The sequence below is a fragment of the Ceratosolen solmsi genome, unplaced genomic scaffold (genome assembly GCF_000503995.2).
Source record: "Ceratosolen solmsi marchali unplaced genomic scaffold, CerSol_1.0 scaffold29, whole genome shotgun sequence".
In the NCBI taxonomy this organism is placed as follows: Eukaryota; Metazoa; Arthropoda; class Insecta; order Hymenoptera; family Agaonidae; genus Ceratosolen; species Ceratosolen solmsi.
The window spans coordinates 6,838,463-6,851,872 of NW_011948417.1; the positions used below are offsets into that span (position 1 = coordinate 6,838,463).

A 13,410-nucleotide genomic window follows, 5' to 3' on the forward strand; every position below is an offset into this window, starting at 1 on the left:
AATATAATAAAATATAAATATAATATAATAAAAATAAAATATTTTAAATAAATTATTTTGAAGTTAAATATTCAAAAATTAAAATAAATCATAATCAATTAATTATTAAATAATTATTTAAAATTTACGCAAATTTTTAAAAATTATTAATCTGTTAATTATTTAGTAATGGTATATAAATTTATCAAATATAATTTTTAAGTTGTTACAACTTCATAATATGATTGCAGAATTCATTCTTTTATAAAATATGAATAGCTTTATCTATAATAATTTTATACGTTTATAATATTTTTATATTTTTGTTCAAACAAAAATAATATATAGATCTATTATAATAAAATTTTGAAGTCGTATTCTGTTTCAAATTATTCACTGCAAAAGTACTTTTTTGCATAAAAGAATGTATAATTTGAGATTCAAAAAACTTTAAAATATCTAAATAGAAATATCTAAATAGATAATAAAGAGAATATTTTTTATTTTACAGACTATGTTGGATGTTAATTTTTAAAAATGGAATAAAGTCACACGTTCCGATTCACTTAGCTGATCATATAAACAACTGAAAAATGAACCACAATTAGATAAATATAGTGGATTGTTCTGTAACTGAATTAACATAAACAATTAGATAATTCTAATTAATTCTTAAATTTATTCATGAAAATGGAAAAATTTTTATCGAAAGAAGCATCTTCGTCAATATCTTTTAAAAAAACATCTAAGGTATCAGCAGAATCTGTAGAATCTGACAAAAAAAGAAAAAAGAAAGAAAAATCTTTACGGCGTTTTATCCCAGCAATATTTACTAAAGACAATCAGAAAGAAAATTTGGAAAAAGTTGAATTAGGTGAACGTAAGAAACATAATGATAGATATTATACTCATTATCAACAAAACGGTCGACTTAATAGATGTTCAGATCCTTTGTATTTAAATAACGATGGAAAAACGCACGTTAAGTTGAATCCAAGTTTAAGTGGTAGTATAATAGAAGAGCGATTAAATGAAATAAAACACGATCTGTTTCCGACCCCAGGAAATATGAGTACTACTACACCTGATCACTTTTTAATATCAGAGAATGTCAGAACAAAACCATTACATCAACAGAAACATACTGCTCCAAATGGCTTTCTAGATGTTCCTTATAACTCATTAAGTATTGACGTTCGTGGACAAGAAAATAAATGGATTGTCGATGGAAATATTATAAGTGCTTCACCAGATATGCGAAATTTGAAACAACGTAAATCACAAACAGATGAATCTATTAAACAATGTGTTTTAAAAAGAAAATATAGTTTTCAAGAATCAATGATCTCGCCATTCAGACGAAATTGTGGAGCGTCTGGTAGAGTTTCGGCACCTCCTAACGAACGATTTTTAATTCGACCAAGAGCTATTCACCCCATTGATAGGCCATTACCAGCCATTCCTCAAAAAATAATGACAACTAGTGATTATTGTAATATATCGCCTAATAATAAACCATCCAATACTCAAACAGTTGTAATTGAAATACAAAAAGAAAATTCACAAAATGCACAAGATCTTAATAGAGACGCATCTAATAAACTTATGGAGAAAGAGGATATAGAATGCAATACGGAAATATCAAATACTATAAATAATTTTCATCGTCCATTAAATTTTCAATCGTCAGAAGCAAATTTACGTTGTTCTTCTAGTGCAAGCTTAAAATCAGGAGATTATGCTGATTCGTCGTATACAGCAAATTCAAGTCAAAAAAGTGAGCTATCCCCGACAAGTTCTAAAAGTGGCGAATATTATTTATTAAATTCACCTCACGCAAGTAATCAAACTTCATCGACTGATAGTCTAACAGATCTACGTGTTCAAGAAATACCCCAAAGTATAAAAGTTGAAATAAATGAATTAGACTTTGCATGTGATAAATTATCTCAAATTAATCAATTTACTAAAACTCAAGAAAAAAATGAACAAAAATCACAAGATCTTTATCAGTCTGAGAAATCAGGATTTGTGTATGATGGTATTACCTCTGAAATAAAAAAAGATATCACAGCATATGTTACAAAGACTTGTAACCAATTGGATAAAAAAGGCACAGAGGAACAAAATTTATTGGATTTAAAAAACTATGATCAACAATTGGAGCAAAAAGTACATCAGAATAAAAATAAATTGTCGCTAACAAAAAAAAAACAGGAACAATCTATGCATAATAATACCTTATCGAATTTGCCTAATTCGAATGAAAATGTTTTAACTAAAAATAAATTACAACAAGATAATTGTCAAGATACAAAATTAGCTACTTCGCAGACACAAATTACTGATAAAAAAAGTTGTCATACTAAAGAGTCTCAACCAAATGACCAAGTTTTGATTGCGTCACCACAAAGAGATGATACTTCAATGTACAGTGCTCAATCTTCATCGTATCAATCTGACTTAAATCATTCAGTATCATCCGTGAATGATAATGCAAAAAAAAAAAATTGTACAGATAATGCTTTAGCAATCTCATCAAATACTCACAACTCTCCAGATACTTTGCGAATTGTTAAAAGACAACAGCCTTCAAGTCCGGGCAAAAATAATCAACGACGTCCTGAACCAATTTATATTTACAATAGTCCTAGTTCAACGCCATCACCTTCCCTTTCAAATACAGATCAAATAAACTATTCAAATATAAACCAATCATGTAAAAACGATATTTCTGCACAAATACATTCTAGTGACTCTTATAATGAAACACAGTTTTCGAATGAACAAACAAAAATTGATTCGCAAAAGAAACGAAATACTTTAGAAACAAATCGTCAAGTGCCACCAGAATCGAAAAAGAAAACAGACTTTAGCATTAATAGTGGTCAGCAATCGTTGTCGCCCCAAAAGAAGAAAATGATGCAACATCTTGAAGCTTATTACTGGCATCAAAAAGCCATTGATGCTCAAAGAAAATCAGTAATTGGAATGAATAGTCTAGAAGTAAAGGAATATGCTTATTGGAAACAAATACAAGGAATTAATAGAGAACGATCCATGATAAATCAAGAATATAATAGAAAAATGTTATTTCAAAGTCAGCAAATATATTGCAATGGGCGAGTTGAATATGGATCGCTACCAGAAGCTGAAAGACAAACTCAAATAGAGAATTTTGAACGACAATGTATGTATCAAAAAGAACAAAGACAACCGATACTGGTAGTCAGACCACAACCATGTCCTAGAAATAATTCTTCATTACAGGCAAATTGTGCTATTAATTCCAATGCACAACAAGCATTACCATTTGATCTCTATGGCCGCAACTACCTTTTCCAATTTACAGGCGTGTTTCTCAAGCAAATAACAACGGTAACATGATTATTGCTGATTATGGAAATATGGGACCAAAGCGTGTAAGTTTTTCAAATCAAAATAATGTAACTAAAATTGGACCCGGCCAATGGCCAACAAAGCATGGGCCTGCGCCGGAACCTCCTACGCGAAAGAAAAAAATTGAACCATCCAGTCATTATGATACTCCGTGTACGAATGTATTACCATGTGATAAACAAGAATTGGCAAAATATGATGAATATGATGCCAACAGGCCTCTGCCAGCTCCTCCAAATCATTCGTCATCTCCAAGTTCATGGCTACCTATGAAAAGATACTCTATTCCTAAAGGACAACAGCGGAATTCTAAATATCAAGTTATTCAGAATAGGTTGCCACGTCATTCTATTAACGATGATGATACTGATCATAAGTTTCTACCAACTTTCAGTGAAAGTGAAAGTGGAAGTGAAGCAGGCGAAGTACAAAGAATCCTTCAACAGCGTCAAAATGGTAAGGCTTATTACATTTTACAAATATTTTGTAAATTAATTATAATATTGACGATGATATATTTTAATATGTTGCCTGATTTTAAGATTTTTAATCTATAAATAATTACCAATTTTATAACTATTACAATATTCCTCGTTGTTTAATCAATAAAAGTTAATGTATTTGATTAATTTATTTTCAACGGATTTATTTAATATGAAATAAAATGAATATGCATCGATAATTTTTACAACGAGTATTGTGCATTAAAAAAAAAAAAAAAAAAAAAAATGAAAATTTCATTTAAGAAATAATATATTTATATTTATAAGGTCATATTAATAATTAAAAATTTTCAATACTTTAAATATTTGTTTTTTTTTTTTTTTAATTATGAATAAATTCTAAATAAAGAGTAAGATTATATTTTTTCAATTCTCATAACAAATCATGTAATTATATAATATATTTATAAATATTTTTAAAATTTTTAAAAATCGGCAAATGTAGTATTTCAATGAATAATATAATTAAATCTTATTAAATAAATGAACAAATTTTTTTTATTAGAAATTACAAATCAATTCGTGTATAAATTTATAAACGGTAGTATGTCTAAAAATTCAAAGCTCTAAATAAATTTAAAATTGATAAAAAAAATTTTTATTTTTCTTTATATCAATATGTCAGATGAACGAGAGATAAAAGATATGTATAAACGAAAAAATGTGAAGAAATCTTTATGAATAAATAAATATAAATTAAGACATAAAAAAAATATAACAATTATATAAATACAAATATGTTATATATGTTATATATGTTATATTTTTTTTAATTGCAAAAGTTCTTTTATATATTTATTACAGAATTTTGAAAAACATATCTCAAATCTAAAATAACCATTTACAGTTATATTTGTTATACCTTCATTACCATAAAAAAATCTTCGTTCAGTCATTTCTTAAGTTTAACAAACACATCATAATTATTCAAATTATGTAAACGTAGAGGATGTAGGAATAACTCAAAGTAGAATTTATTTATTTTTGTTATTACGACTAAAGTGTAAATTTGAGCATCATCTCGTTTAACCATTTTTAACTAACAAAATTCATTATTTTTCTCTTTTAATTTTCTTTTCAATTAAAACAGTCTCGAAACTTAAAACAATCTTGTTGTTTGATTTAATCTTCAACTATATTTACTTTCGTAATTCATTATTTTGATTGCTATTTGATCTGAACAGTGTAGGATGAACGTAAATTTCATTAACAGTTGAATTTATATGCAAAAATTATATTAAATTTCACTAGGTTTGATTTTAGCAAATCGTTTAAAATAGATTTCTCAAAATCATTTTTATTATATGTGTGCAAACACAAAAGACAATTCGATCTTATAATTGTTTGTTGAATATTTTTCATATATTCAGAAGATATGTTTATTTTTTCTATTAAATAATTTATTGTGTAGTTATTTTAAAAGGATGCCCAACGTGTAGTTTAACAATAGTATGTGCCCAATTCATTTTTTATTATTCTATTACTGGGTACTTAATAATTATATTTAATTTGAAGAAATTTTGTATATTAAATTACTTAAAATTCATGTTAAATAAGCCTTTTAGAAAAAAATGTTTTAATTATTACGTAATTTTTTAATTTTTATGTTTAAGTAAACTACAGCTATTCTACTTTAATATATTCGTAAAATTATACTAATAAACACAATAACTTAATGTGTAGAATATTACTAAAAAGTGTTGATAAGGAATTGGAATTATGCAAAATTATAAATAAAAAACTAACATGACACATTTTATCCAAGAGTCATACAATGAAATTACTCATTTCAAAATCATAAGAAGGCCTTTGATATATAATACATAGTAAGTTAACAAATCGATTATTCAGTAATATTCATATAGAATTAATATCCTAGAATATCCTAGAATTAATTACTAAACATGAAATGATTAACGATTTTATTTCAATACATAAAATGCGCAACCCTCTAAGAACTTATTTATAAAATTATATCGTCTATTTAAATTAAAATATTAAATTATTATTCATATATTTAATGATTTTTGTAATTATTAATGTAAAATTTTGTTTATATTTTGAAAAAATAAAATATTATCATGTTAGATAGAGACTTCACCGAATAAAAATTCTACTAGAATAGCATAGAATAATTTTATTTTTTTTAAAACAATTTCTATATTAATTATTAAAATTTTATGGAGTTTTTATTTTATTAAAGTTTTATGGAGTTACTTTCAGCTGGAATAATTCATCAATTACTTTGTTACACCAATTAAACAAATAAATATTGTTTTAAACGAATTTCATTACTAGAATTTCTTACATCTCAAGTATAAGTTTGATGTCAAGTATAATGTTCCAATAAATTTGGGTCCTTAAGAGGTTTCCATAATGCATTAAAAAGTATAAAATTTACTAAAAACACATCATTCGTCATTGAATTGTTCAATAAAACGTTTAAAATACATTATTAAATAAGGCGATGAAATAAAAAAAAAAAGTTACATTATTTAAAATTTAATATTCAGAGCTGATTGGAATCTCAAACTTCGAAACGGTTAGATTTTTTTAATAAGTAGTTTAAACGATAAGAAGATAGATATACTCATCGTTCTGAAAAACTTTTCGTTATTGGTTATTACGAATAATTTAAATGAAATATTCACCTTTCTTCAATCTTGACTATATATAGTCTATTGTCGATCTCTAATAGTACATTTGAGAATAAAAATGGCATTTAAGGTAATAGTAATAACATAAAAATATTTAAAAAATAATGGCTTATCATTATTATTGTACGTGATTATATTTATAAATCAAAGTGCTTGTTCGAGCCGATTAAGAGGCCTGTAACAGTAAAAGGTTGATGACAGGTGAAAAGCTGTAAACGGTGCTTGTGCCCAAAAATCTTTCGAAAGAACGTCGAGGTGACGTCGAGGTGACGTCGAGGCAACGTCAAGGCAGCGTCGAGCGAATGTCGAGACGACGTTGAAAGCACTTTGAACGACGGTCGAAAGAAGGGGAGAAGATAAATTGATAAGGATACTAGCTGAAATCGCGGAGGCGACAAACGGGAAGTTTGAGGTTGCGCAGTAGGGTCGGATGGTTCAGCGCCCTCTGAACTTGGACATTCCCTATGTCCCTTTCTCCTTTTCTCGCTTTCGATAGTCTCGCAGACGTGTTCGTACGGGGCGCGGACCGCCCGTTCCGGTGTCGTGCGGACCCCGGTTTGCCCCGCATCGTTAACGTCGCGTAAAAGAGCGAGAAAGGCAGTGAAGATAGATAAAGAGAGAGAGAGAGAGAGAGAGAGAGATAGAGACAGAGAAATATATATATATATATATATATATATATATATATAGAGAGAGAGAGAGAGAGAGAGAGAGAGAAGCAGAGTGGAGGATCGATTCGCAGCCATCAGCCACGGCTAACACCGTCAGCGGTCAAATCAGCCGTCTCCGTCTTGCCAACCACCCGAGTCCGAGTCCTCCCTTTGAGCTTCTCGGACTACGGTTACCCGGGCCTTCAGCTCGCGCTCACAGACGGCCACCGCGAGCCAAGAGCCTCGCCTTCCGAGGTGGTGCCTGCGCCGGCCGCGATGCGCCTATGCAGAACTACCACGCGCTAGCCGAGGCGGCGGCAGTTCTAGCAGCCGTAGGTCGGGGCTCGGAGAGGATGCCGCTGCTCCGCGGACGCGCCGCGTTCCCTCGCTGCGGCTCCGAGTACGACCGGGTCTGCCTCGGAGGACTCGGTTAACGGGATCGCTCCACCACAACCCGACCCCTCCCACCAATTCCCGATCCACCGACCGCTGTCGCTGCCGCTAACGCAAACGTTAACGCGCCCCCGCGGCTCCAAGAGTGCGTCCGCCCCCGGTCCTCCTGCTAACTCCACTTGACTCATCACTGAAACCTGTCAGAAGCAAGCCAGCCCTTGCGGAAGATGTTGATTCGCTGGAAGAACAAGGATAAGGCTTCGAGTAAGAGCTCAGCCGGGGATGGAACGGCCGGCAAGAAGAAGCGAAAATTCGGAAAAGAGGGTGAGGCTCCTTTCATCTCGATCTAGCCCGTCCACCCTCTAGCTCGTTAGGGGCCGTCCTCTCTTTCTCCTCCCCGATCACCTACCTCGTCCTCCAATTCCTTCTCGTTTATCCTACCCCTCCCCTCGCCTTCTACCCCCTTCCCCGCCCCTCATTATCACGCTCACATGCACACGCATACGCGCGCGCGTACACTCTCTTCTCCTCCCCCTACCAGCCCCCTTTTCTCACACACTCACTCACTTGCTCTCAGATACACCACCGCTCTAGACCCCTTGCACGAGTTAATTGCTACCACGACCAATTCGCAATTTTTTGAGCCACGGCTCCTTCGACGAAAATGCCTCGCTCTTGCCACGGCAATGAACCGCAGCTACGCATCTATTTTCCATTATAGCTAAATTTACTTAAAAACTAAAGATTAAATAGGAGGTCGACTATTAATATAAGAGTTGCGGCACTGCAGCTATTATATTGCCGATGTGCGCGCGCGCAACTTTCGCTCCATCGATGCAGTATGTATCCGTTAGTACAGTCCTTTTTGACTCCCTTTTATCTTCTATTCCATTAATTATACAATTGATATAATCAAATGAATGCTCATCAACAGACCGTACAAAAATCTATAACTTCCTTGCTCCCTTATACTATTCCAAAATTTATTGGTTATACGACTGCTGATAACGAGTCATTCTTTGTGTCCCCCTTTTCTCCATTATTCTTTTCTAAAATCTAATAAGCTGATTGCCGTTTGAAAAATTTTCAATCCTCTTGTGTACCCACTTACAGCCCTTTGATCCGTAATTGCCTCACTCATCTCTTATCACTGTTTACCCAACGATTATGAATTCTACAAACTTCATAAATATTTTCTTCTACAAATACGAATAAAAATAACATTTTTCAATGCTTCTCTCCTCGTTTTCAACTATTACGCAGCAGCAGTGTTTCAAGTATATGCGTAGTATCGAAAAAATTAATAAAACCTTACGATATTAATATAAAATCTTATTATTACTTCTGTTAGCAGCAACAATTTATAATGATTTACATGAATATTTCCCTGAGAATATAATGGACATAAAGTGACTAACATGCTCAATGTCTAGCTACATTAATTTCATTTTACATACTTTTGCAAGTATATTGTAATAACAGGCTTTTGCATTATTATCTAAAAAACCATGGCTTCGTATAAATCTACACATTATTATAAGTTATGATAAATCGTTATTATATGCTATATCGGCCTAACAAAACTACCTTTTCTTGTAACTGATTTATCCCAAGTAATTAACAATATTTTTCAAATAAGTGCGGCTACTCAGCATGAGAATTATTTCCCTTAACCTTGAAGACTTTTTCATTATAACTCCAATATTACATATAAAAATAAATACAATTAACATAAATTACTACATAATACTTGCTTATTTTCACCTTAAAAAAAATTAATATTAACACATTTACCATGTGATTGGTAAGAATGCGTAACGTAGTATAAAAATAAATGTATCAAATAAAAATACATAATATTCATCAACAAATTACAATTATATTTCATAACTTCATTTCTTCGACTATTGTCTGAAATGACAAATACATTATTTATTAATGAAATTCCAAATAGTTTTGTTTAAGGAACATTATGAATTTACTTTTATTGTTGCTATCAATTAATGAAATTAATCATATATGTTGAATAGTCATATATGTTGATTAACAAGAAATATCTTGCATAATTACATTATATTCTATATATTTTCTGATGAAACTATGTATAATATTGTATAAATATTTAGCACTTAACGCTCATTTTCATAAATACTGCATAATAAGTACGATGGTATTAAAAGCAACATGTTTGAACTGTTAAATATTTTTATCGAAATATTTAATGATAATCAAATTAATTAGTCTAATTGCTTATGCTAAAGTTGTAAAAATTAATATGTAATTAAATATAATAATCATTATAACATTATTTACTATCCATAACATAAATAACTGAAACGTTAAATTTTTATGTAAATCTTCATAGATTTATAAATTTGTATTCGTTAAGTTATTCTATTATTTTTCTAATATACTAAAATGAATTTATTACAGTTGTAGTATAGTTAATATATGGAAGTAGTTCTAAATAAATATATAAAATAATAGCATATATACAGTAACTATATATGGTAAAATTTATATAGGAAATAGTATATTTTATATTTAATTGTTAACCCTTTTTAGTCTCAAAACGTACATTTTGAATTATCTTATTTGCCAAAAAGTTACTCTAATAAATTTCCAATGTGAATATAATTTTCAGTAATAAACGTATTTTAAAAGTAATATTCTTATTGTATTTAAATAATCCAAAATAAATCAACTAAAAACTCAATAAAATTAAAATTAAGGTATTTATATTATATTTACATTTTCAATTAGAATCACTTTGAGAAAACTAAGTCATTGAACTGAATTTAAATTTAAATTTTTAAAAAGGTCAACTAAAAACTCAAATAGAAATTGAATTAATTTTTATTTTCAAGTTCATTATCATAATATAATATGATGTATATATATATGTATATATATATATATATATATATAACTGATAAGCAATTCTTTGACTAACAAAACTAAAATAAATTAAACATCAAATTCTGAAATAAATAGTGAAACCTTATAGTATTATTTTTAATTAATTAACTAAAGAATCTTTTTTTTTTAATTTTTATTAATATATAAAAATTTTAGAAACAACCATATTTATATTTTTTATTCAAAATTAATATATATTCTTTTGAAAATAATATAAATTGATTAGAAGAATTATAATTTCCTTAAAAATTTGTATATGTAGTATATTGGAATATAATTAGTGTGCAAAAACTGTGACAACAATTTTTTTATAATAAAAAATTAATTATTTTAATATAACTTTAGTGATTAGTTTCAATAATTCTATTAATTTAATACTTTAGCGATCTTTACCTTATCCAGAAAATTGCAATAATAAATATTAACTTTTTTTATTATATTTCGATACTTCCTAAGATTTATATTGTTATAACCTTATGTAATAGTAATCAATAAAGATCTTGTTTAGAATAGGCGTTTATTTAATTTTGTAACATTTTTTAATTAATTTTAACAATGAATACAAAATTATTACATAGTTATTATCTTATCGTAGTATATTATATTTATTAATACATAAAATAATCGGTTACTTAAATATAATATTTTAATAAATTTATACAAAAATTAGTAACAATTATTTTCTAAGAAAGAGTAATATTTTAAATAAGAATTATTTATGGTCAAATTACAAATTAGAATAATTTATAAAATTACTTAATATAAAGAATTAAATTCAATTAATAGAATTATTTTATAAATTTTAACTTTAATGAGATTGAATTTAATTAATTTTTTAATTCTTTAATATATTCTAAATATTTCATTTAATTTTGCTTGTACTTCGGAGTACTTTAATATTTGAATATTAATAAACTTAACATAATTTCTTTTGTCAATTATAATATATTTTTCTAATTTCATTTATATGAAAATGTAAGTAAAAATAATAAAAATATGATTAAATAAATAATAATATTGCATTATAAGTTATAAATAAAAATTCCAAGTATGTAAACATTATAAATAAAATGTTAATAACTAGAATTTTATAAATATGGTTTCAAAATAATACAGTTCCAACTATAATATTTTCATAATTTAATTACACTCTTGATAGTCTAATTTTCTTTCGGTTACAATTGCAAATTGTAAAATTATTATTTATATATACTAGTTAATAAATCAAAATATACACAATACGAAAATTGTTTTTCCAAACGATATTCATTATTTATACGATTTCAAATTATATTATTTTACGTAAGAATAATATCTTAATTATTTACGCAATGAAAATTAATATGTGCATGTGCACGTCTATTCTAATTAACTTTAATATTTCGAATAATCATTAAATTTAAAACTAAGAAAAGAAATAACTAACAGATTAAAAATTCTTTCAGTCTAACGCAAATCTGATAGCATAATTGTCTTAATATATATTGGAAATTACCCCTTTGAACATCGTTTTGTATTTTAAGCGATCTCTCATATCTCCTAATATCAGGTTTATATTTTATTTATAGATGTTTTAATTCATTTGAATGTGTTACAATAATAATCTACCGAGCAACTTAAGATAAGAGTATTTTTGAGATCAAAAGTATTTGAAGGATAATAAATTTCATAATATCTGAATAGTGGTTTTGTAATTTTAATAAGATATTTGCCCTTTTAGAATTAAATATATTTAAGGATCTTAGGAATGAGTCGCGAATGATTGCAGATTTCGTAGTAGTAGCGATTACGTGACAAAGTGTTAGGAAAACTGTATACACAGAACCGCACCCATCCTCACTAGCGTATGCAACTATCGACTTCCTCCTCGCATTCGACTCCCCTCTTTATTTCTCCCGCCCTCATTTCCTTCTTTCTGTTTCACCCGTTCTTTCACTAACTTTTTCTATGACAATTTGTCAATAATTTGTCGAGGAAGTATATAACTTCGATGAATTAGCAATTGTCAATTGTTAAACCTCGTGATTTTAGACTTCTGAAAATGAAATTTCAATACAAACTCAATTAAATTCTTCTCTTGTAAGATTTACTTCTTTTATAAATTAAATATAAGAGACTTTGGTTTGCAGATTTTCAGTTCAAAATAACATTAATATTATAAATTATAAATTATAATATTAATATTATAATTTATATTTCCTTCTTTTATTTAAAAAATATCAATTTAAAATTTACTCGGTAATAATAAATGATATTAAAATTTATTTCATAATATAGAAAATAGAATACAATATATATTAAAATTTGTTTTAAAGAATATTTTTTCGAATATGTTCATATTGATTATTAAATAAAATTAACAAACAATAATAATATACCCTTCCTATGAAATTTAATAGTGAATAAGTGTGAAAAGTGTATTTATTAGTTTAGTTGAAATGTTTTATAGTAGATTTTATGAAACAAACATATTGCAAAATAAACTATCTATTAGCAATTGAAAAATTATTCATTCATTCAAAAAAAGAAATTCATCCTTTTTAAAAACTAATTCTAATACATATAATTAAATATAAGATATGAATTTTTCTATATTAATATTCATACATATATATTACAAAAATATATTAAACAAATTATTTTTAATAAATTTTTTAATAAATATTTGTAAAAAAAAAACAGATTTAAAAACATTTCAAACATTAATTAATGTGTATAGTGTTTTGAAAGATACATCGTTTAAAATATAAAAAGTCTTTTTTAATCTAATAATTGTGCTGAATTAAATTTATTAAAAGTTTTATTGAATGGAAAATAATTAACAATTGTATATGAATAATTATTATACTAGTGTCTAATTTAGAATTTTATCAAGTTATGAACAGAACATAAAGTAAATATTATAATTTC

At 27.6% G+C, this 13,410-nt stretch overlaps 1 protein-coding gene across 1 annotated transcript in view; it reads left to right on the plus strand.

The window, feature by feature from the left end:
* The first annotated feature begins 669 nt into the window (after positions 1–669).
* LOC105360018 (uncharacterized) overlaps positions 670–13,410 on the plus strand; it is a 93,347-nt gene continuing 80,606 nt past the window's right edge. The window contains exons 1-2 of the mRNA XM_011496790.1: positions 670–3,282; positions 3,315–3,834. Coding sequence (XP_011495092.1) covers positions 670–3,282; positions 3,315–3,834 — 3,133 coding nt within the window. The remainder of the gene's footprint in view (positions 3,283–3,314; positions 3,835–13,410) is intronic.